Source organism: Moschus berezovskii, chromosome 13, assembly GCF_049115385.1.
Source record: "Moschus berezovskii isolate FMDL1 chromosome 13, NW_MosBer_1.0, whole genome shotgun sequence".
NCBI lineage: Eukaryota > Metazoa > Chordata > Mammalia > Artiodactyla > Moschidae > Moschus > Moschus berezovskii.
Window position 1 is genome coordinate 68,876,859 of NC_142472.1, and position 25,428 is coordinate 68,902,286.

At 35.6% G+C, this 25,428-nt stretch overlaps 1 protein-coding gene across 2 annotated transcripts in view; it reads right to left on the bottom strand.

The window, feature by feature from the left end:
• RB1 (RB transcriptional corepressor 1) overlaps window positions 1-25,428 on the bottom strand; it is a 122,128-nt gene that overhangs the window by 78,117 nt on the left and 18,583 nt on the right. For both annotated transcript variants that reach the window (XM_055426098.2, XM_088842750.1), the window contains exons 3-9: window positions 17,943-18,058; window positions 15,477-15,596; window positions 8,568-8,606; window positions 7,503-7,570; window positions 5,170-5,280; window positions 2,667-2,809; window positions 151-228 (exon numbers count right to left, since the gene is read on the bottom strand). In XM_055426098.2, coding sequence (XP_055282073.1) covers window positions 151-228; window positions 2,667-2,809; window positions 5,170-5,280; window positions 7,503-7,570; window positions 8,568-8,606; window positions 15,477-15,596; window positions 17,943-18,058 — 675 coding nt within the window. The remainder of the gene's footprint in view (window positions 1-150; window positions 229-2,666; window positions 2,810-5,169; window positions 5,281-7,502; window positions 7,571-8,567; window positions 8,607-15,476; window positions 15,597-17,942; window positions 18,059-25,428) is intronic.

Here is a 25,428-nt window from a genome sequence, read left to right on the forward strand (position 1 = left end):
TTGATTCACCACAATTCTACTTAGATTCTTTCCTTGAGTGAAAAATATTTAATATATAGTAAAGTAACCTTACGAAATTTAGACAACTCTTCTTTCCTCCCCAAAGTCCCGAAACATATTAACTTTTTATTACGTTTTCTTTCAGATTACCTCTGGAAGTCCATTAGAAGCTACAATTCCAAGAGAATTCATAAAAGGTATAAAATTTTTGAAATAAACATTTTTCACCTGAAAAAGATAAAGTTACAACATGACCATTGAAATTTAAAAAAAACTGTTTTTTTTTAACTGTTTTTGACTGTTGCTATTAATACCAGAATGAGTAAACTGACATTTTGATCAACAAGTTACATTCAATTCAGTGTGATGTTTATTTCTAATTAATACAATTATTCACTTTTTAATTTATGTGAGGCAGATTTCAGGTCCTAAAATGGAGGTGCAGGGGGGAGTTGTAAATGAAATGAGATTTACAAGAAGAAAATCCATTGAAACCAACTTCAAAATCCCATATTTAACAAGTGGTAAAAAGATCGGAGGCTCAAAAAAATTAAGCAACTTGACCAAAGTTACATAGCTAGGAAGTGACAGAGCTGGAATTGAAACCCAATCTGCCTAGCATCAAAGCCAAGGCTCTTTAACTTCTCTACACTGCCTCTGATTTCTCCCCAAAGAGTATTTTTGGCCTATTTCATACACATATCAAGCTTAATGTATATTGAGTCAATTATTTTAGCACAAATTTAGGAAAAGGACCTGCTTTTATAAGAAAATAATTTCACATACATATACCTAACAATTCTCTTCAAAACTGAATGAAAATGCTTTGGGACTTACGCAGCTTCATATAAAAAAACCCCCTACATTTAACATGGATAATAAAGACCATGTTTGTAAAACCCAGAATTGTATCTCTGACTATTCCATACTGACAAACTGTCACAGAATTGTAAGCGACTTAGTTTTCTTCATGTAACTTCCTTTTCCAACTTTGGAGTCTACATTTGATAAGGTAGAAATAATTTAATATATGCCTATTAATAAAGTTCCTATCTTCTACTTCACAAATAAGCTATAAGAATTAAGCTTCTATAATACTTATTAATAGTATTGCTTTCCAATTAATTCCCACTTAACTGGAATAATTATAAGATGGGTAGTTCTGTTTAACCAATTAGTATGACTAACCAATAATGATGTGACCATAAATATAAGTAAACAACAGTTATATAGTCATAAATGCTATATGCAAATAATATTGCATATTTTAATATATTTTAATATATAAAGTATCAAATTAATATAAATTACCAAAGCTATTGATAACCTACACTTTATAAGTCACTGTTACATCATAAATTATGAAAGAATTATTTAGAATAAAAAGGAAAACCATGATTTATTCCTGATTTTTGGCAAGCAATTATATAAGTAGTTCTGAAATCCAGAGATTTAACCACGAGGAATTAGAAAGCTGCCTTTATTTATATTCTTTATCTTGAAGGACTAAGCAGCAGACTGGAGTTAAAAAGAAAAAAATTTCAACTACATTTGTCACCTTATTAGTGAAGATAATGTTATTCTAGAAAAGTAAAAGAGTATATTATATGTGTAAAGTTGATACATCTACATGTCTATATCTATATATTTGATGAAATTAACAAAACTCATAGTGCCAAAACTCAGACTTGATAATCACTACAATACTTATTAAACTAGATTTTGATATCATACCCCCATTCCTTCCCAGAGTTGACAGAGAAATTTCAAAGATGCAACATTTCATACAGTGAATTGTGGACAACAGACAATATAACAATCTATGAGAGAAAGAGCATGGCACAGTGAAAGAAGCACTGGTAGCAGATGTTCCAAAGCATAGACTTTGTTAGTAATCAGCTATCAGTCTCTAGAAGCTTGTCTACTCATTAGCAAAAGGAGGCCGAGTACATTAATTCGAAGATTCCTTCCAGTTCTAAAATTCCAGATTTTATTAACAAGATAATCACTTCCTGGGTGTTCAGTGCATCCCCTACCAGTCATTAACATCTGGTGTGATACTTAGAAACAGAGTAATTATACAAGACTGAACAGAAATTTGGGCTTCCCTGGTGGCTAGCAATAAAGAATCTGCCTGCCAGTGCAGAAGACGCAGGTTCGATCCCTAAGTTGGGAAGATCCCCTAGAGAAGGGAATGGCGACCCACTCCATATTCTTGCCTGGAGAATCCCATGGAGAGAGGAGCCTAGTGGGCTACAGTCCACGGGGTCGCAAAGAGTTGGATACAACTTAGTGACTAAACAAAAACAGAAATTTAATCTTGATATCACTTATCACTAAAATAAAAACAATAGGGTTTTCTTAATAGCTTACTTTAAAACATTAGGAGTATCAATAACCACAGAAGAATGAAAGAACAAATATATTTGAAAACTACTGCCTTAATCATGTACATTTCAGTGATTCCAGAATGAGGGAGCTATTCTCTTTAAAATCAAAGTAACTGAATATGAAAAGTAAACTTTTTCTAAATATTTTGCTACTGCAAAAGAGTTGGCGCTAATTATAAAAAAGCAAGCTCATCATGAAAGAATTATATATTGTTAGGAAGAACTTACATCTAAATCTACTGTAACTATTTTAAAGAAATCATGAAGTTAAATTACCTCATCTATATTACATTCATGTTCTTTACAGAGAACTTCAATAATTCTTGTATCATTTTCTAGTTGTTTTGCTATCCGTGCACTCCTGTTCTGACCTCGCCTTGGTGTTCGAGGTGAACCATTAATAGGTATTACAGCTGTTTCTGTAAAAATGGTAAATTAGATAAGAACAATTGCACATTCCACTGTATAAAATAATGAAGTATTCTAATTATAACTTGGAAGGTTGGAAATAATCTTGGGAACATTCTGCTACTTTTACTTATTAGGCTTCATGAAAAAGCTAACAGCTTCATCTATTTATTGAATATCTATTGTAAATTATATACTGGTAATAGTTTTTGCCATCCCTATTCTCTTCTGCCCCCAGCTGGTCCAAAAAGAAACCTAAAACTCCACGGACAAATATGAAAAAGGCAAGGGAAATAGCCAACTTACAAACTAATTTTAAGTGTATTCTACTCAGTTGGTAATGTTTCCTATCTTAAAAGAGTCTTAAAGAATGTTAAGCATTATTTATGGATTCACTTTCGAGGTAAAGTATAAAAATAAGTTTTTAAAATTTTAGCAAATACCATACAAATTATGATGATTAAAAAAATAAGCATACAAATATAATAATGTGACACTAAATTGTGATTTTAGAAAAAAAATCCCCTGGATTACTTTGAGCATTTTTCAATTCAAACTGAATGTGGATTGAGCTATTAAAGAGATTATAGATGACTAAGTATAAAAACTATTAACTGCCTCTAGGCCCAACAAGAAACTGAGAGGATAGTGGAACATGTTAGACTATACCATAGGATGCAATCAGTAAAAATTAAACCATGGAAAAGTCAACAGAAAAGACCACCTGATTATTTAATAAATAAATTATAAGAAAAAAAAAGAGAAAGATAGACGGAGGAGGAATATTTTAAGTCTTAAAGTCGTATCAATCAATCACAAAGTATAGATGTTATTTAGATTCTGATTGAGTCAACCTATAAACATTTTTAATTACTTTTATAAAACAATTGAAAACATGGGCACCTACTAGATATTTGGTGGAATTAAGGAATCACTACATTAACTGGTTTTTAGGTGTGAGACTGGTATTGTCATTATGCTTTTTAAAAAGACTTTATCTTTCAGAAATATATATTGAAATTTATGAGGATGAAATGGTATTCAAAAATGTGCTTCAAAATAATATTGCTGGTAGAACTGGGCAGTAGATAGGACTATGAGTTGATCAAAAGTTATACGCTGAGGGCAGGTGATAAATACATGGGGGCTTATTATATGATTTAATTATGTTCATGGAAATTCTTCTTAATAAAAAGCTAAGTAAAAGTTTACCATAGACATCAATTCAATACCTTATCCTGGTTTCTCCTTTAACATGGCACTTGGAGAATTAAATGAACATCTGAATTATCCAAAAAATTATCCAAAAGTACAAAAGCTGTCATCCTAAAATTACATTCTTCATCAACTTATTACAGTTATAACATTTTAAAAGTGAGGAAAAGGCATATAAAGGAAACTTTTAAAGATTCGGGAAGTTTTTAAATATATTGTTCTGTACTTTTTTTGTTTTGCATGTGGTTTCTGCTAAATGACCTGCCTTTTCTGTCAAATCATGTTCAACACATTTTCAAAATTCTGCTCCAGATTTCATTTTTCCATGAAGTTCTTGCTCATGAAGATTAATTAGGCTTCAGCTTTTCAATCACTTCGACAATACTTTGAGACTTACATGTTTTGATCTGTCTTCTATTATTTTTAGTATTATTAATACTTTTATCATTTTAGGAGCAAGGAATCAGTTAAGCCTAAGTTCACATTTTTCTATAGTATAACACGTGTTTTTTTAAATCCTACTCTATATGCCACCAAAAGAAGCAATTTCATTCTAAGAGGAGTATACTTATCTTTGCTTAATGCTATCTAATTATTTCAGTAACAGTTATTATTTAACTACACTTTCCATCTCATTACCCTCTGAAGTGGATCTATTACAGTTCACATGCCAAAAAACAAAAATCAGTCACATAATCACTATTGCATCCAATAAAAAAATGTAGTTAATCTGTTCCTGTAGGATGGGCCACCCTTTCCCATACAGTTTAGTTCCTATCTGTTCCTTGCCTATTGATTTTCTCTTTACTGGGCATGCCCTCCCCGAACTTACCACAACCCTCAAACCCTAACTACCACTTCAACACTCAACTCAAATGCCACCACTTCGAAATGGTCTTCCTTGGTCTTTCTCAGCTGGGAAAACTTTCTCATCTCCTAAACTCCCATTGGCCCAGACCACTTTCAACCATATACTCTAAAAATTTGCTTACTTGTCTAATCTCTTCTTCCATATCTTATGCTACTTAAGAACAGAGGCTATGTCTGATTTCATTTTTATTATTCCTTTGGTGCTGGAACTATGTTTTGGATCTATGAGAAGTCAAGAAACAACTTTGAATGATGAAGTAGGAGAGGTATAAATTCAAATACTCACTATACGGTTCTTTGAGCAATGCAGGAGGTGAGAGTTTGATAAAATAGTCAAGGACACACAGCATTAATTGAAATGAGATCACCAGATCATCTTCCATTTGTAATACTTGTCCTGAAAACAAAAGTGGTCCACATTTTAAGGTAGAGATTGAGATATTAAGTCAGGAAAAATTGTGGACATGAGTGTATCCATATACTCATGATTCAACAATCACTAGGAGCATGTTAAAAATCATTTTCTATATCCCTAGTATGGAGCAAAAATTTGTTTATAATACACTTAGAAGTTGTTAAGAAATGCCATAGAGGTAAAGAATATCAAGGTAAAGAATATCTCTAGTTAAAAACAGTAGAGTGAGGTCAGATCAAAGAATCTCTCTTCCAATACCTAACAAAATGAAAAGAAAAATATGTACTGGTTAAGTGCTAATAACAATACCAAATTTGAGAGATAATGACTCAGAGCATCCTTATCTTTCCCCTCTTTTTACTTAGAGGGAATAGGTTATTACTGATGAGAGGGAAAAACGGAGGAAGTAAACAGCTACAGCAACTCTGACAAACATAAAGACTCCAGTATAATATGCTGAATTAGGGGACAATCTAAATCCTAACACATTCCTTTTATGGAAACAGGACAAATGCCTGTTTTACAGATCATTCTAACAAAAATCTCAGAACAATGACTCATATCATTCCAGATGAGGTCCCAACTTTCTCCCTCATCCTCTGGCTAAAAGTAAGTATAATTTTTTTAAAAAGGCTGCTTTCATACAGTAGCTCTTTGGGGAACACAACAAGTCACAGATAAAGTGCAAAGTGAGTGAAGGGAAATGCATTCACACCACATCAAAGAATACAGAACATCAGGTCAGAGAGGCCCAAACAAAGTCATAGCAACAAGGTGGATGGAAAGAGGGTGGGAAGCACAGCAGTTATGCAAACATATTAGAGAAAATAAAAAAGAAAATTAAAAAATAGAATCACGATATAAGAAGGGGGAAAACTGGGTAGAGAACCCCTTCTTGAAGATAACCTATCAGAAGAAAAAGTCCTGAGTCCTTGCACTAAGAACTCGAAAGAACATGAATTACATAAAACAAGAAGCTAGACAAGGTAAGGAAAAACTCAAGACCATGTAACAATTACATAGTTTAGCTCAAAACAGAAGAAAAGCTTGAAATAAAAATAGTACATAAGAAAAAGACCAAAGGTTAAAATAACATTAGAGAAGACAATAAATAGGGAGGACAAAATCAATCTAAGGTAAGATAGTGGATATTCTCAAAAGGTAACAGAATAATATCTTAAAATGTAGCTTTCTCTGAAATGAAGAGCAGAATCTTTAGGACATGATTCATAAACAGGCCAAACATAGAAAACATGGCACCAAAAAGCTTTTTTGAAAAACTCCATGGTAAAATCTAGACAGCTAAGGATAGATCAAAATAAAGAACTCAGAAATGGAGAAGCTATGATATAGGAGTGACAAAAAGCTTAGAATTCATTTAAACACATAAATGAGATAAAATAAGTGTGATAACTATAATTACAGAACAGAATATAAATATAATCTTGGATAATGTAATGATGATAAAAAATAAGCAAAGCTGAAAGTAGGAAACAGGAAGGTGACATGAAGAGAGAGAAGTCTTTTTCTTCAGAGCAGATTAATACATATCGCTTATAACACAAAGTTATATAAAATAAAGATTCTAACCTCTTAAATGTTTTCATAATGCTTTTTTATAATATTAGAGAAATATTTTATGAAATAATATTACTTAAGTGATAAAACATTCGGATAAATTTAAGCAATTCCTTCCATTTCTGTTTATTTTCTTCTATAAAATTTGAGTAAAATTAATTTTTACATTTTAAATAGCACAATAATATGATCTTATTTTTAGAAAATTATATGTTTGTGAATGCACTCATCTACCCATCTATTTTATCAGAATGTCATTTCAGATGTATTTTGTGTATATACATAATTTTGATGATTATTTTAGGTGGGTAATTTTTCTATTTTTCTTTGCATTTCACTGTGTTATTGAATTCTTTATCATGAATATACATCATTTTTATAAAAAGTTACATTATTCTTAAAAAATAGGAAAGTAGAAAAGAATGAAAAAATATTAGAAAAAGAAGTGAAATGAGACATTTTCAAGGTTGCCTCCAGTACCAGAATTATGAATTTGCTAACAGTTAAAAAATCACAAGAATTGGAGGTAAGGAGGAGCAACAATGAACTGAATTAAAATTTTGAGCTTACTCAAAAGAACGATCAATTATTACAGCTGAAACATTAGCATGTAACACTGACTTTACCTTTAGCTAATAAAAATGTGATCCATGAAACTTTTAGCACCAACATAGAATTTATTTCAGTAGATATCCTAGTAAACAGAAAAAAAATTAGTTTTCCAAATATACCTTTTTTTCTCCATTTTTTACAATTACTGACTAGAGTTGACTGCATAATAGCATACAGTCCATTTTAAATGCACAATTTGCACATGAATTCAATTTTGTCTCAATTTAGTTTGTGTTTTTACCAAGTTATTTATTTTTTCCCACAGAGTAGTATACCTTTTCTAAAGAAAATACTGAATACCTTCTATTGTCATCTAAAAATATGCACAGGAAGTGGTATAATATGACATACTTGGTTTCCAATTAATTCTTTTCTGCTGTTTTCTAATTAAAATCAATTTTATGTAAGCAGAAAATATAGAGGTTTGGGTGACTCTAGTTTACCAGTTTAACACTATGCCCTCATAAACTTTAAATTATTCACTTGTTGGAGTTGACACTAATAGAGTTAATTAATAAATATACAATTTCTCTTTGTATCAACTGTCTTTAGTATCATTATTTCAGTGGGACAGAAAATCTCATATATTACTCATTATGTTTTTTTCAGTTTTTTCTGAAAAAAAGAAAAAAAAACTGTAGAGCTCTTACAATGGTACACTGCTGGAACATGTATCATACATTTAAAAAGACTATTTGGAAATTTTAATATAGACATTCATGCCTATTCTTACACAAAAATTATGCTTTAAGTCTTAATTAATAAAATGTCTGTAATACACTCTCAATAAAGATTCTGTCAATGAATTAGCATTTTTCTCAGAGTTGATAAAATTGCTCTGAATCAACTTCTCCCTTTAGTTCCCAATTAGTTCTCCCTTATAGTAAAAGGCAAGTATTTCATACTACTTTCTTTGTGAAAAGATAAATAATCTGCACAGGGCTTAAATCTATGATCTTAACTTATGAAGTAGTGTGAATAAGCAATCAAACCAACCTTGAAATTATCAATGTGTTCAGGATTATTTCATATATTAAAAAACCCAAAAAGTGAAAAATAACATGCTCTGAGGTACTTACGAACTGCTGGGTTGTGTCAAATATATAAGCTCACATGTCCTGAAAGGAAAAATAATTATCTTAACATCATGGCTTTTTTAAAAGTTACTTTTAAAATTTTTTCATAATTTAGAAGTCAATTTTATAATGCTTTATTCAACCTAGTTTAAGAAGGATTTTTTTTTTCAAGTACAGCATTATAAAACAAAGTTAAAGTAGATGTTTCCAATTTATGACATTTCCTACATCCCTGTAATATCTAGTCACAAAACAACTGGACTCCCTGTGTGCGTTTGTAACTTGGAATACATTCTGTAATTGAATCTTGATCTGGTTACAATCTCACACCAGGATATAAAAGTTTATTTAATAAAGTCTTGCTGAAATAACACAACTGAAAAGTACTACTTAACTGAAACCTACTTATTTAGGGCAGTGACTTCTGGAATGGTGGGTACAGTAAGGATCTTTGCAGATCTGTTCCCTAAAATAATAACTATAATTGGTAAAAACTATTTCTGAAAAACCATTTAACGTCTCTGGAAATTTTTCTAAGGGCATACAACAAAAAAGGGAACATATCTTCAAGAAAATCTAACACATCTTGATGAGAAAAATGAGTCTGAGGAATTCAATGCAAAACTCATTTCTTCCTCCTCTCCAGTTCAGCATAAGGAAGGTCTATGCCTGACAGGTGTAGCCAAGACACAGGGCTCCTCTCTCTCCAGCTCTCAGCCTGGAACTCTCTCTGGGGAGAGCAGGCTATCAGTATTTCTCATCTCCCACAGGTACATGTTGCAGAAGGTCTAGCCTAGGCAAGAGGAGCTGAGCGGTATGGGGCTCCTGTCCTCCACTTCGCACCCACTCACAGGGTAAAGTTTTATTCCAGGCACACAGCACATCAAAATACTGATCTGTCTTGTCTCAGCTGGCTCACAGGACAGACGTTCCAACCAAGAAAGGTGATCGGGAAGACTAGGGCTATTGTCTTTTCTCAGTGCCCTACTCTTAAAGCAGAGGTATCACTGCAAGAAAAGAGACCAATGTCATCTTTCTTTCCCAACCAGTGGCACAGAAGTGGCAGCTAGGGGAGAAGGTCTTAAGAACATAGGAGCCTTGAGCTCTCCCTAGGAGAATTAACTTCACCCAGAATGGTGTGGGGGTGTTCAAGAATAACAGCACAGTTGAAGGCAATGCAGATTTTGGTAGAAGCAGATAAAAAGAAAACCAACAGATCTTATGAGAGCAAAAAGCTAAATCCTAGATCATTGAGAAGAGAAGAAGGGAAAGAAACAGCTAAGAATAACTCCTGACATCAAAGACTACTCCTGCAAAGGGAGCCAAATTTAATTGGATTAAACTGTGAAGCAATTTGTGACTCAGAGCGTTGTCAAAAACAAGAAAGTAATCAGCAATAAATGACAGGTAACAATTAAGTGTGATATTAACAGAGGCAGTTAGCTTAACAACAGGGGGAAAGATGGTTAAAGAGAAAAAAACCACTGTCAGCTCAGTGACTGCACACCTGTCCAAGGCTACACTGAGGAGCACATCAGACGTAACACACTGGGAGAAAAGCCTTCACTGAAATAGAACCTTCCATGCCATGGATATGCCTGTTCTGGACACATCATATAATAAAAGTACGTGGCCTTTTGTATCTGGTATCTTTCACTTAGCTTAGTGTTTTCAAGATTCATCCACACTGTAGCATATATCAGTACTTTATTCCCTTTTATGGCTGAATAGTATTCTACCATATGGATATGTGTGTCAGTTGCTCAGTTGTGTCTGACTCTTTGCAGTGCCAAGGATTGTAGCCTGCCAGGCTCCTCCAGGAAAGAATACTGGAGTGAATTGCCGTTTCCTTCTCCAGGAGATCTTCCCAGCCCAAGGATCGAACCCAGGTCTCCTGCATTGCAGCAGATTCTTTACCATCTGAGCCACCAGGGAAGCCCCCTAACCATATGGATAGTTCACATTTTGTTTATCCTTTCGTCAGCTGATGGATATTTGGGGTGTTTCCACTTTTTGGCTAATACAAATAACACAGTCATGAACACCTGTACACAAGTCTATGGATGAATGATACATGTCAAAATTTGATGTTTTAGGATATATGAGTTAAATAAAACGCTAAAATTAATTTCACTTGTTTATACTTGTCATGCAGCTACTATTTAAAGTATATGGCTTGCATTTTTATATTTCTATGTGACAGCACTAATGTAGTTAGTAATAGCTTTAAAAGCTACTGTTTATTAAGCATTTAGTATGTGCTAGGAGGTGAGCTAACCAGTAATAGTGTCTTACTTAATTCTTACAATTACTCTGCAGAGAGCATTATTAGCTCTATCTTACAGATTGAAATTGAAGTTTAAAGATGTTATGTATCTTTCTCTAGCTTACAGAGTCAGTAAATGACAAAATTAATGTGCATATCTAGATCTGTTTAGCTTTTTAAAAGTTATCCTAATCACTGCAGCACACTGCCATATACATACATACAGTGAACCCAAAAATAAACAGGTTTTGGCAGGCCTGTATATTTGTCCATGTGTACATGAGTCAGACACAACTGAGTGACTTTCACTTTTGGTATCACAGCTAATTTTCCCAACAGTTCTTCAGAAGAAGGTAGACATAAGATAGAAAAAAAAAAACAACATGATTCACTTCAAGACCAATAAACATTAAATTATCTCATAAACTAGTCAATAAAAATTCCAAATCCCTTTAACAAAGGCCTGAGTGATCTTTTACAGGCCAAATCAGACTCTGTCACTTGCTAGCTTAAAATCAATGACTCCATCGCCTGCTGGGCAAAGTTCAAGCTATCAATCTTATCCCCTCCAACCTTTTGCTGCTGCTGCTGCTAAGTCACTTCAGTCGTGTCCGACTCTGTGTGACCCCACAGACGGAAGCCCACCAGGCTCCCCCATCCCTGGGATTCTCCAGACAAGAACACTGGAGTGGGTTGCCATTTCCTTCTCCAATGTGTGAAACGTGAAAGTGAAGTCGCTCAGTCGAGTCCAACCCTTAGCGACCCCACGGACTGCAGCCTACCAGGCTCCTCCATCCATGGGATTTTCTAGGCAAGAGTACTGGAGTGGCTTGCCATTGCCTTCTCCGCCTCCTACCTTTTAGCCATTAGCAATATCCAAAGTACTTTATGGTACTGCTCTGGCTTTGTACACATGCTGATCACTCTGCCTAGGATGCTCAGTCCCAGTCTCCACATATTTTGCTTGGTGAGTTTCTAATTATCCTTTAAACTCGACTCAGACATTGCATTCTTCTACAGTTTTTTCACCCCATAATTATTATTATTACCTTAAAAATACACAGTATTGCTACCCACTACATAATTTCTGCTTCTTACAAACAACCCTCTACAACAGGACATAAAACAATTACTGCATGTCATTTTATTAAAATATATAATTAATTTATTTACTGTAAACTTTTTGATGATCGCAGTATCATATGATTTCACATTCCGAGCATCTAACACATAGTGGTTACCAATAGTCATTTCATTAATGCTTGTGTAGTTCTTTAATTTATATGCACTAAAACAGCTGATAGTCTAAAGTTTCTTAAAGGATATTCCACCAAAAAAAAACTACTTCTTCTAAACCACCACTAAGAATACAAGTCATAACTTGGCAATAAGGTCACCACTCAGTTCAGTTCAATTCAGTTGCTCAGTCATGTCCAATTCTTTGTGACCCCATGGACTGTAGCATGCCAGGCCTCCCTGTCCATCACCAACTCCTGAAGTTTACTCAAACTCATGTCCATTGAGTTAGTGATGCCATCCAATGATCTGATCCTCTGTCATCCTTCTCCTCCTGCCTTCAATCTTTCCCAGCATCAGGGTCTTTTCAAATGAGTCAGCTCTTCACATCAGGTGGCCAAAGTACTGGAGTTTCAGCTTCAACATCAGTCCTTCTAATGAATATTCAGAACTGATATCCTTTAGGATGGACAGGTTGGATCTCCTTGCAGCCCAAGGGACTCTCGAGTCTTCTCCAACACCACAGGTCTAAAGCATCAATTCTTCAGTGCTCAGCCTTCTTTATAGTCCAACTCTCACATCCATACATGACCACTGGAAAAACCGTAGCCTTGACTAGATGGACCGCTGTTGGCAAAGTAATGTCTCTGCTTTTTAATATGCTATCTAGGTTGGTCATAACTTTCCTTCCAAGGAGTAAGCGTCTTTTAATTTCACAGCTGCAATCACCAGTGATTTTGGAGCCCCCAAAAATAAAGTCTGCCACTATTTCCACTGTTTCTCCATCTATTTGCCATGAAGTGATGGGGCCGGATGCCATGATCTTAGCTTTCTGAATGTTGAGCTTTAAGCCAACTTTTTCACTCTCCTCTTTCACTTTCATCAAGAGGCTTTTTAGTTCCTCTTCACTTTCTGCCGTAAGGGTGGTGTCATCTGCATATCTGAGGTTATTGATATTTCTCCCACCAATCTTGATTCCAGCTTGTGCTTCTTCCAGCCCAGCGTTTCTCATGATGTACTCTGCATGTAAGTTAAATAAGCAGGGTGACGATATACAGCCTTGATGTACTCCTTTTTCTATTTGGAACCAGTCTGTTGTTCCATGTCCAGTTCCAACTGCTGCTTCCTGAACTGCATACAGAATTCTCAAGAGACAGGTTAGGTGGTCTGGTATTCCCAGCTCTTTCAGAATCTTCCACAGTTTGTTGTGATCCACACAGTCAAAGGCTTTGGCATAGTCAATAAAGCAGAAATAGATGTTTTTCTGGAACTTTCTTGCTTTTTTGATGATCCAGTGGATGTTGGCAATTTGATCTCTGGTCCCTCTGCCTTTTCTAAAACCACCATGAACATCTGGAAGTTCACAGTTCACATATTGCTGAAGCCTGGCTTGGAGAATTTTGAGCATGACTTTACTAGCGTGTGAGATGAGTGCAATTGTGCGGTAGTTTGAGCATTCTTTGGTATTGCCTTTCTTAGGGACTGGAACGAAAACTGACCTTTTCCAGTCCTGTGGCCACTGCTGAGTTTTCCAAATTTGCTGGCATATTGAGTGCAGCACTTTCACAGCGTCATCTTTCAGGATTTGAAATAGCTCAACTGGAATTCCATCACCTCCACTAGCTTTGTTCCTAGTGATGCTTCCTAAGGCCCACTTGACTTCACATTCCAGGATGTCTGGCTCTAGGTGAGTGATCACACCATCGTGATTATCTGGGTCGTGAAGATCTTTTTTGTACAGTTCTTCTGTGTATTCTTGCCACCTCTTCTTAATATCTTCTGCTTCTGTTAGGTCCCTACCATTTCTGTCCTTTATTGAGCCCATCTTTGCATGAAATGTTCCCTTGGTATCTTTAATTTTCTTGAAGAGATCTCCACTCTTTCCCATTCTATTGTTTTCCTCTATTTCTTTGCACTAATCACTGAGGAAGGCTTTCTCATCTCTCCTTGCTATTCGTTGGAACTCTGCATTCATTGGGTATATCTTTTCTTTTCTCCTTTGCTTTTCGCTTCTCTTTTTTTTTACAGCTATTTGTAAGGCCTCGTCAGACAGCCATTTCGCTTTTTTGCATTTCTTTTTCTTGGGGATGGTCTTGATTCCTGTCTTCTGTACAGTCACGTCCATCCGTCCATAGTTCATCAGGCACTGTGTCTATCAGATCTAGTCCCTTAAATCTATTCCTCACTTCCACTGTATAATCATAAGGGATTTGATTTAGGTCATACCTGAATGGTCCAGTGTTTTTCTCGACTTTCTTCAATTTCAGTCTGAATTTGGCAATAAGGAGTTCATGATCTGAGCCACAGTCAGCTCCCCATCTTGTTTTCTGCTGACTGTACAGAGCTTCTCCATCTTTGGCTGCAAAGAATACAATCAATCTGATTTCGGTGTTGGCCATCTGGTGATGTCCATGTGTAGAGTCTTACCTTGTGCTGTTGGAAGGGGGTTTTTGCTATGACCAGTGCATTGCATTCTATTGGCAGGACTCTATTAGACTTTTCCCTGCTTTCTGTACTCCAAGGCCAAATTTGCCTGTTATTCCAGGTGTTTCTTGACTTCCTACTTTTGCATTCCAGTCCCCTATAATGAAAAGGACATCTTTTTTGGGTATTAGTTCTAGAAGGTCTTGTAGGTCTCCATAGAACCACTCAACTTCAGCTTCTTCAGCATTACTGGTCAGGGCATAGGCTTGGATTACCCTAATATTGAATGGTTTGCCTTGGAAATGAACAGAGATCATTCTGTCATTTTTGAAATTGCATCCAAGTACTGCATTTCAGACTCTTTGGTTGACTATGATGGCTACTGTATTTCTTCTAAGGGATTCTTGGCCTACAAGAGTAGATATAATGGTCATCTGAGTTAAATTCACCCATTCCAGTCCATTTTAGTTTGCTGATTCCTAAAATGTCGACGTTCACTCTTGCCATCTCCTGTTTGATCACTTCCAATTTGCACTGATTCATGGGCCTAACATTCCAGGTTCCTATGCAATAATGCTCTTTACAGCATAGGACCTTGCTTCCATCACCAGTCACATCCACAGCTGGGGGTTGTTTTTGCTTTGGTTCCATCTCTTCATTCTCTCTGGAGTAAGGTCACCACTAGGAAGAATCTTAAATTTAGATGACTCTTCCATTCAGAACTACAAGTCTTCTGGCAGAGAAGGCTAAAGTGGAAACGAAGTTCATTAAGACAAGTAAAACATGAATAAAACAAATAATTTTGGAAGAAACATTCAGAATGTATATGACTGGACAAATAAGAAAGTCAAGACTATTAAGAGGACAAATCTAAGGTGCAATACTTAACAACTTTACTAAGTATGTAACAGTTCCCAGATGGAATGTAATCATGAACAGTGACATGAAAAAGCAGGGTGCAATCCTAAATAAAATTTTTACTTTACCTTTCTAATTTGCTGTAGAGTGCACACAACACATCATACTTCTTCAACAGTTTTGACATAGCATTATCAACTTTGGTACTAGTATCGATTTCTTTTAGTAAATCAAAGAATTTATAGACACTGCAAAGGAAAGAATAGAAAAAAGTGAATCCACAATTTTAGAAATTCATTTTTTCATTAAAGCATAGACATTTCAAATCAAAAGGCCTGTAAGCTCTGTACCAAATCACTATTATATCCTTTGGAAGGAATTAGTTTTTGCACTTTACTAGAATTTAAAGGGAAAAAAAAAATCAACTAGTCTTCAACCTATATCCCTGTATCTATACACCTAAGCCTATATCTATTTATCATCAGGAATGCAGAAAAAATAAGGGTTGTTACAGACATATACAAATATTTAGTTGTATATCTAGCTATATGTTTTAAAAATCCTAAGTTCAAAAACTACCTGTTTCATTCTAATGTTTTTCTTTACATATTTAAAACCTTTGATAGTGAGAAACCTGGGATCCACTTATCTCTAGCTTACTCATTTAATCAATCCCCCTGTAACTACCAAGCTACCCACTCCTCTATGCTGGCACCCTCCTCTCCTGCTCAGACTGACTACCCACACCCTGAACTGCCCTCACCCCTCCATGTAGGGACCTAACTGCTCATCCCAGACAGCTCTTACCTCACATGTGCTGTGACTCCCTACTCCAGCTCTCCACACACCTGCTTGGTCTGCCCTTGCACACCAAGCAGCCCATGTCAAGAAGCCCCCCACACCCTTGGGGGATGACCTCCTCATCCCATTTTGGCCCTAACACCCTTCTCAGGGAGCCATGGCTCTCCCTTACCACAGATGCATACACCTTCTCCCTTTACACCACCAATGCTTTTAGGGGAAGGAAAAAGGAAATAGCTGGGAGCTCAGATGGTAAAGAATTTGCCTACAATGTAGGAGACCTGGGTTTGATTCCTGGATCGGGAAGATTCCCTGGAGAAGGGAATGGCAATCCACTCCAGTGTTCTTGCCTGGGAAATCCCATGGACAAAGGAGCTTGGCAGGTTACAGTCCATGGGGTCACAAAGAGTAGAACATGACTGAGCGACTAACACTAATAATTTTTATTTCACGGGAAAGGAAAGGAGCCCAGGACTTAATAAGGATAAGCAATCTATTTCAAGTCATATACCTTGTAAAATATACCCAGTCTATTTTAACCCAAACATTGATTCTCTTTCCAGTCCTCTGAGGTCACTAAAACATTTGCTGATGTAAAAATTTACCTCTATATTCAGATTGTTTTCAGTTATATAAAACCTATTTTGGTTTAGTGATTTTATTTAATAAAGTTAAACTTTGAAATCTCTGAGAGGTAAACAACTTCTAATTTAATCAGTTAAACATGAACATAGAAGGTCTTTGTTTCCACATTTTATTTAGAGGTAATAAGAAAGAGTTACTAAAACGTGAAACAATTTTATCTCATTTACACAAAACACCAATTATGTTTAACTCTAGATGGCTTTATCCAAGAAGAAACATGCTACTATCTTTTTGGTAAATTATTTACTGTTAGATATTGCAAAAGAAATGACTAGAAGAAATGGCCAAAAGGCTTGAGTTGTTGGAAACAATTAGTAAACTCTCATTAGGCTTATAAACTCAATATAGACATTAAGTAATTACAGGGGCAAGTATTATAATAGATACTTAACTGAACACACAGTCTCAAAACATATATAACTACAATATCTATTATATTAAAAGTCTTAAACTTTAATAAATCAACTAAATTCCTTGAAGATGGGCTCACATTACTTTTACAAAGGTTTTAATATATAATGGAGATCCAACCAGTCCATTCTAAAGATCAATCCTGGGTGTTCATTGGAAGGACTGATGCTAAAGCTGAAACTCCAATACTTTGGCCACTTCATGCGACGAGTTGACTCAGTGGAAAAGAGTCTGATGCTGGGAGGGATTGGGGGTGGGAGGAGACAGGGACGACAGAGAATGAGATGGCTGGATGGCATCACCGACTCGATGGACATGAGTTTGAGTGAACTCTGGGAGTTCGTGATGGACAGGGAGGCCTGGCGTGCTGATTCATGGGGTCACAAAGAGTCGGACACGACCGAGCGACTGAACTGAACTGAAGCCTATTTAATAAATCCGCCTATTTTGTCCATTTTATCAACAGCGACAATTAAGAAAGTTAACATAGTGAGAGATACAAAGACGATTTTCCCAGGACACAGACTGCTACGTTTTAAAGAAAGTGCAGTATAAAGACATTAAGGGCCCCAATAGAGCAGAAGAGTTCACTAGTTGACCTAAGTTATCCATTGTTTTAGTTAATTTTGGCATATCCCACCAATTCCCTGAAGTCTATTAAAATGATAGTTCAGGAATAGTTTGTTTTTTTTTTTTTTTTTAATGGCAGAGGCCTATATTAATGCAAGAAATTTTACCTGGTTTCAATGTTTTTCTGTAGCTCAGTGAAAGTGAATGGCATCTCATCTAAGTCAACTGCTGCAATAAAGATACAGATTCCCCACAGTTCCTTTTTCTTTTGAACGAAACCTTCCTGCAAACAAATCAAAACAAAAAGGTTCAAGTAATTCGTTAAATCATTTACACACAAAAACTGTGTTAAAACTATTCTAGGCAACTTTTTTCTTATTGAGCATAACAAAATAAATTTATTCCTAAGTCTTTATGTGAGTATTTAATTTTAGACTAGTACAAACTAGTTACAAAATTAGTAACTAAATTTTATATTGTAAAGCAAAAAAAAAATTACCAGAAAGGTCAAAAAGTTAAACTACAACTTTCTATAAGAAATCTAGAAGCCAGTCAGTTCTCTGAGGTAAACATTTTCACTTCTCAATAACACAACATCATCCAAGCCAAGGTGAAAGATTTTACTTCATAACATAAATTGTTTTTTAAAAAACAAGGCCATTTTCTCACTCAATTATCCTCCTTTTGCTCTAATTCACTTGTTCTTTTACCAATCTATTGATTCAAGTATTTTTTAACCTTATGAAATTTATATCTCTCAGTGCTCTGGCAACCCACTCCAGTGTTCTTGCCTGGAGAATCCCAGGGACGGGGGAGCCTGGTGGGCTGTCGTCTATGGGGTCACACAGAGTCGGACACGACTGAGGTGACTTAGCAGCAGCAGCAGCAGCAGTGCTCTAACTGCCTTCCTTGTAAAATGGAAATAATAATACTTACCTCACTTTGTAAGAATTAAATGAGACTATATAAAGCCCTTACCACAATGCCTAGCATTTAATTAGTACTCAATGAATGACAGCTATCATTATCATTAGAATATTTTTTCATTATCTTTAGAATACTTTTTCCCCTAAAATATATATTTAAATATGTGTTTTATAGGTAAAATTGGATTATATTAAATTAAAACAAAAGAAATAACAAATTATCTAATGTTCTATCAAACAGTTGGAACTACTTGCTTACTCTTAATTGTAGAGTACAATGGAGCTGAAAAGTATGTGATGCAATTTTATATTGTTTTGAAATCTCAATTATATAAAAGTCTTAGGAAAAAGAATTATTCTAGATTATCAAATTTTAGGGATAATACAAGACTTATCACTATCCAACTCTAAACTTTTCCTTTATTTTAAAAATCATATCTTTATCTTCATAAAGTTTTCTCTCTTCCACTTTTTTTTTTAGTATCTTCTAAAATTTGACATATCTAATAATTTAGATCACCGACTCAATGGACATGAGTTTGGGTAAACTCTGGGAGTTGGTGATGGACAGAGGCCTGGCGTGCTGTGGTTCATGGGGTCGCAAAGAGTCGGACACGACTGAGTGACTGAACTGAACTGAATAATTTTTAAAGAAATAATAATTATTCAACTAACACAGTTTTGTCACTTTGGGGATACAGTGATGAAAACAGAAACAAACAAAAATTCCTTGTCTCCCTGGAAGTTACACTTCTATTTAAGTTAAAAACAAGAATTTTTGTGTCAAACATTCAAGACTTTGAACACATACTCTAGCTGTAGTGAGCAACTGATTAAATCTAATTAAACCTCAGTTTTTACTAAAATAGAAATGATAATAGTATCCTATCTGGGTCACTATGAAATTTAACAGTGAGGATGCTCTTAAGTAATCAGCACAGTGCCAGGCATTATACTCATTCAATAATAAACAGCAGCAGCACTATTATCAGTGAATCTAGCACTCATTCCTCTACACCATATCTGTCTCAGAAACTGTCCACAACCCAATCTTCTCCACACCAAAAATATTCATCCTTGGGAATGCTGAGGAATACTGGAGGTTTGTGTGTAAGAAATTATTTTTACTGACTTCTAATCCCTGGCAATCACTGATCTGATTTCAGTTTCTTCTTAGAATGTCATACAAATGGAATTATATAGGCTGTAGCCTTTTTTGGTCTGGCTTCTTTCACTTAGCATAATGCTTCTGAGAACTCATCCATATTGCTGTACCTATTAGTATTTATCCCTTTTATTTGTTGAGTAGCACTCCATTGTATGAATATACCACACTTTATGTATTCCAATAGCTGAATACACTGCTATGAATAAGGCTATTAACTTTAGCCTTAAATATTCAACTACAGATCTTTAAGTGGATGCATATTTTTCATACCTCATTGGGGAATGCTAAGTTCTATATTGCTGCTGCTGCTAAGTCACTTCAGTCGTGTCCGACTCTGTGCGAGCCCATAGACGGCAGCCCACCAGGCTTCGCCATCCCTGGGATTCTCCAGGCAAGAACACTGGAGTGGGTTGCCATTTCCTTCTCCAACGCGTGGAAGTGAAAAGTGAAAGTGAAGTTGCTCAGTCGTGTCTGACTAGTAGCCACCCCATGAACTGCAGCCTACCAGGCTCCTCTGTCCATGGGATTTTCTAGGCAAGAGTACTGGAGTGGCTTGCCATTGCCTTCTCCGAAGTTCTATATTAAATATAAGTTTAAGTTTGTAAGAAACTGGTAAACTGTTTTCCAATGTGGCTGTAATACTTTGCACCTCCACCAGCTACAAATGAGAGTTCAAGTTTCTTCACATCCTCACCAGCACTGAGTTTCTGTTTGTCTGTTTTCCAGTCATCCTAGCAGATCTGTAGTGGTCCATCTTCCCAAGGACTAATAACATTGAGTACTTTTTCAAATCTCACTTAGCATCTGGATCTCTTCTTTTGCCAATTTTCTATTCAGTTGTTTGTCTTATAAAGTTGTCAAGAGTTACTTAAGCATTCTGGATTCAAATTCCTTAACAGGTATACGTTTTGCAAAAATCTTCAACTGATTTGTAGCTTTTCATTTTCTTAAATAGCGTATTTCAAAGGGCATAAGTTTTTAACTTTGATGGAGCTCAGTTTATTACTTTGTTTTATAGATCATGCCCTTGTTGGTACTATCCATGAAATCTTTGTTTAATGCAAGGTCACAAAGATTTTCTCCTTGGTCATCTTCTGGAAGTTTATATCTATGCTTCATTTGAATTAATTTTTATGATTGGTGCAACATAGGGACTAACGTTCATTTTTTGCATATGGATGTCAAATTGCTCCAGTATCATTTGTTGAGAGGAGCTCCTTTCTCCATTGAACTACCTTAGCACCTCTGTGCGCAAACACTGACACATATGTGTGAATTCTATTTTCTGATTCTCTGTTCTGTTCCACTGACCTACTTGTCTTTCTTTCCACCAATACTACAATGACTTGATTACTACAGCTATGTTTTGTTCTTTTTTTAGTTCAGTTTGATTCAGGACTTTTAAATCCGTAAAATGACATTTGATTCAGTTCTCATTGCACAGATCAAGAAACTGAAGATTACAGTGTGAAGACTTGCCCAACACAGACTACCAATGCCACAGGCCTATAAAACCCAAGGTCCTAACACTCAAATTAGTCTTATTCTCTTCATTTAAGAATATTTCCTTACTACATTTCTACATTGATTTCCTAATATTTTCACTATTGAAATTCTTAATCTCACCACCGCACTAAGAGTCCTGTACTCTTAACTGTTTTACTGTTCTGTACTCTTCATTTCTATTTTGTTGAGGCTAGAGAATCACAATTCCAAAGGCCTCAATGTTTCTCCACATCAAATAATTTCTAATTACCATATACTCCCAATGTCCCTGCATCAAGATTCAGGTCCCTCTTCTCTTCTGACTTTGACAAATGAACATCCTCCTCCACTCTTAAATCAGTAAATCTACTCCCTCACTTCTTCCCACTTTGGATCACCTCCTTCAAGACCTAGTTTATTAACTCCTCCCTCTGTCTTACATAATTTATCTTACAGTTCTTTCTAAACACGTGCTTCTGTTTAGCTACAAACAAGCTTGTGCTGTGCTGTGCTAGGTCACTCAGTTGTGTCCAACTCTTTAGGATCCCATGGTCTGTAGCCCGCCAGGCTTCTCTGTCCATGGGAATTCTCCAGGCAAGAATATTGGAATGGGTTGCCACGTGCTCCTCCAGGGGATCTTCCCAACCCAGGTCACTCTTGCATTGCAGGCAGATTCTTTAGCATCTGAGCCACCAGGGAAACCCAAGAATATTGGAGTGGGTTGCCTATATTGCCTATCCCTTCCCCAGGAGATCTTTCCAACCCAGGAATTGAACCGAGGTCTCCTGCATTGCAGTCAGATTCTTTACCAGCCGAGCTACCAGGGAAGCCCCACAAACAAGCTTACATCACTTAAAAAATAAAAATAAAAAAAGCTATCCTCTATCCCTGGACTTTATCAAGCTACTGTTCGAACCACACATACAAACCTGTCACTATTCACATACACACTCACCAGATGCACTCTCCCAGTACACACCTACTGCATCCACTGAACACATGCTTCCACTGTATAAGCGCTATTCTACAGAGGCTATTATCTAAGTCTCGAAAGATCTCTCTCTAAACTGAAGAGACTTTTCTTTGGTTTCATTCACAAAGACCTCTATACATTTTCTGACACCAGTGTAATGAAACTTTTCTCCTTAGCTTTTCAAACACAGTTAACATCCTCATTCTCTTTTTTATCTCTATCAACTTTTTCAGAGTTTCCTAATTCCAAAGACTTTTCCCCACCACCTTCTTTTCTCTTCTGCCATCTACAGTTTCATCCACTTCTACAGCATCCCCAACTCCTCGATACAGACGTTTCACATGACTCATCCTGCTTTCCAGCCCTCACTGCTGTCTCAAGATCTAGGCCCTATTTTCCAATGGCAATTACAACCCCAAATTTGTAACTGATTTGTTTCCTCAAAAATTTAGTTGAGAATTATGTAACGGGCTTGGAATAGGACCTTTGAAACCATTAAAACAGAGGAAAAGCAATTTTTACTCAGCCAAAAGAATCACAAAAAAATAAATGAAAGAAGAAAAAATGAGGAAAGGATAAGAAAAAGCATTTTGCAGAAGAAAAAGACAGTAATTTCCAGCTAACATATTTTGAAAATAAGAACCTCAGAAGAGTGTTAATTGAAGGACATTCTGATAATCTGCAATTCAGTTTTATCTCTATGAATTTATCCAATGAAAATAATTACTGAGTAAGATTTAGTATAATAAATGTTCAAAGAATTACTTACAACAGCAAAAATAGTGGGAAACATTTAAATATCTTTAAATAGAATATACTAATGCATATATATGGAATTTAGAAAGATGCAAATGATAACCCTGTATACGAGACAGCAAAAGAGACACAGATGTATAGAACAGTCTTTGGGACTCTATGGGAGAAGGTGAGGGTGGGATGATTTGGGAGAATGGCATTGAAACACGTATGTTGTCATATGTGAAACGAATCACTAGTTCAGGGTCAATGCATGTTATAGGATGCTCGGGGCTGGTGTGCAGGGATGACCCAGAGGGAGGATAAAGGGAGGAGGGAGGTGGGAGGGCGGTTCAGGAGGGGGAACTTATGTAAACCCGGGGCGAATTCATGTCAATGTATGGCAAAACCAACCAATATAATATTGTAAAATAATTTGCCTCCAATAAAAAATAAATTAATTACCAATAAATAAATAAATAAATAAATATCTTTAAATAGAATAGTTAAATAAATTATGATAGAGCTGTATCAAGAGCTACATAAAACTCTTAGAAAACATCTCAAAGATTATAAGGACATGGGAAAAAAAACCAAAGACACGTTACGAGAAAAAAACAACAGAATACAAAATTCTGTGTATATTTTGACTCCAATTTGCTGAAAAATTTTAAAAGAAAGGATAGGCAAAAATATATCAAAATGTTAACTATTATCTCTAGGTGGTAGGATTACAAATGGTTTTCATTAATCCTAGATATATTTCCTAAATTACCTACAATTATAAAATAGAGGAGAAAGTAAGCCAATTAAAAAGTATTAAATTTATATAAAACAGGTGAGAGGAAAAATTATGAATATTCTTGAGAAAAATCTTTTTCAAAGTAGTAAAACTTTAATTACATATGCTACAGTTGAAATCAAAATCTATAATCAACACTTAAGAGACTACTCATTTAAACTATCATTTAGTTTAGTTTACTTAAACCACCCAATTAGTAACGCTGGGTTAGTGACATGACTTCTACTGGGTTAACCAAAAAGTTTGTTGAGCTTTTTTCCCCACGATATTTTATGGAAAATACGAAACAAAGTTTTTGACCAATCCAACACTTTCTCTTTTACAATGCACCAACTTATAAAACTGAACTGAACTGAACTGAACTTATAAAAGAGCTCCCCCAAGTGGTAACATAAATCATCTTAGAAACATCTGAAAAGTAGGTTATCTTACTGAAAAGTAGGTTAACATAACTAGCATGAATTTAACCTGAAATTTTAAAAGTTAAAAACACTACTCTCTCTTATCTTTACTTTTTAAGATATCAACCATGAAAATGATGGAAATAAGCCATAGTAAACATGCTCGTTATCTCAGGGTCAAAAGGATACATCCTTACACCAGATTCATGAGACTGTAATGAGTGATCAGCAATAAAGTTACAAGTTAAATGTATTACAGAAGTAGAAGGGCTAAGAGCTGCCTTTATATCTTCCACTCTGGGATTTCCTTACCAAGGTTATATGTAAGAACAAAAGAAATAACATGCTAATATGCCAGAAAATCCTCCCTCTCATTTGCATAATATTAGCTGACAGCGGTGAGTGCTAACAAAATTCTTGATGTGCTCACAAGAACCAAAAGGTGAGAGTAGTACAGCCAAGAAGAATGCAAAAGCTAACTTTACTTGTGCTCGATCGTATTTCTGATTCAACATGCAGGGGTAAACACCAACTGAATTAGCCTTCCAGTTACACAATGCCTTTGTGGGGAAAGAGTTGACTCTACTCCCAGAAAAATATGTTCTTGGCAAATTCAGATTCATCTAGTCTTCTGCCTGAGAGATGAGTACTTGGAGCTAAGAACGTCTACAGAAGTCAGTGGTTGGGACTACTAAAGCACCTAACTAAACTCAAGTTCAGTTTACTAGATTGTTCAATTGGCAAATTCAGATTCATCTAGTCTTCTGCCCAAGAGATGAGTACTTGGAGCTAAGAACTTCTACAGAAGTCAGTGGTTAGGACTACTAAAGCACCTAACTAAACTCAAGTTCAGTTTACTAGATTGTTCAACTGTCCCTATCTCAACTAGTTTGTAAGCATTTTGAAGGCATAATCACACTAAGTACACTGCTGAACCCCCAAGAACCTAGTACAATGGCCAGCACTAACTCGACATTAAATGTATATATTTTTTAAAAGTAGCATCAATAGTCATACCCCAGTTTAGGATAGAATGACTTTTTTGACTTTCTCGTTTTTTCCCCCTAGTAGGCTCAGAGAACTAAGCAGCAACTAATCATGAGGAAAAAGTTTTAAGGTGAGAATATTGGTCCTACCACAATTTCTTTATCTTCTGCTCACAC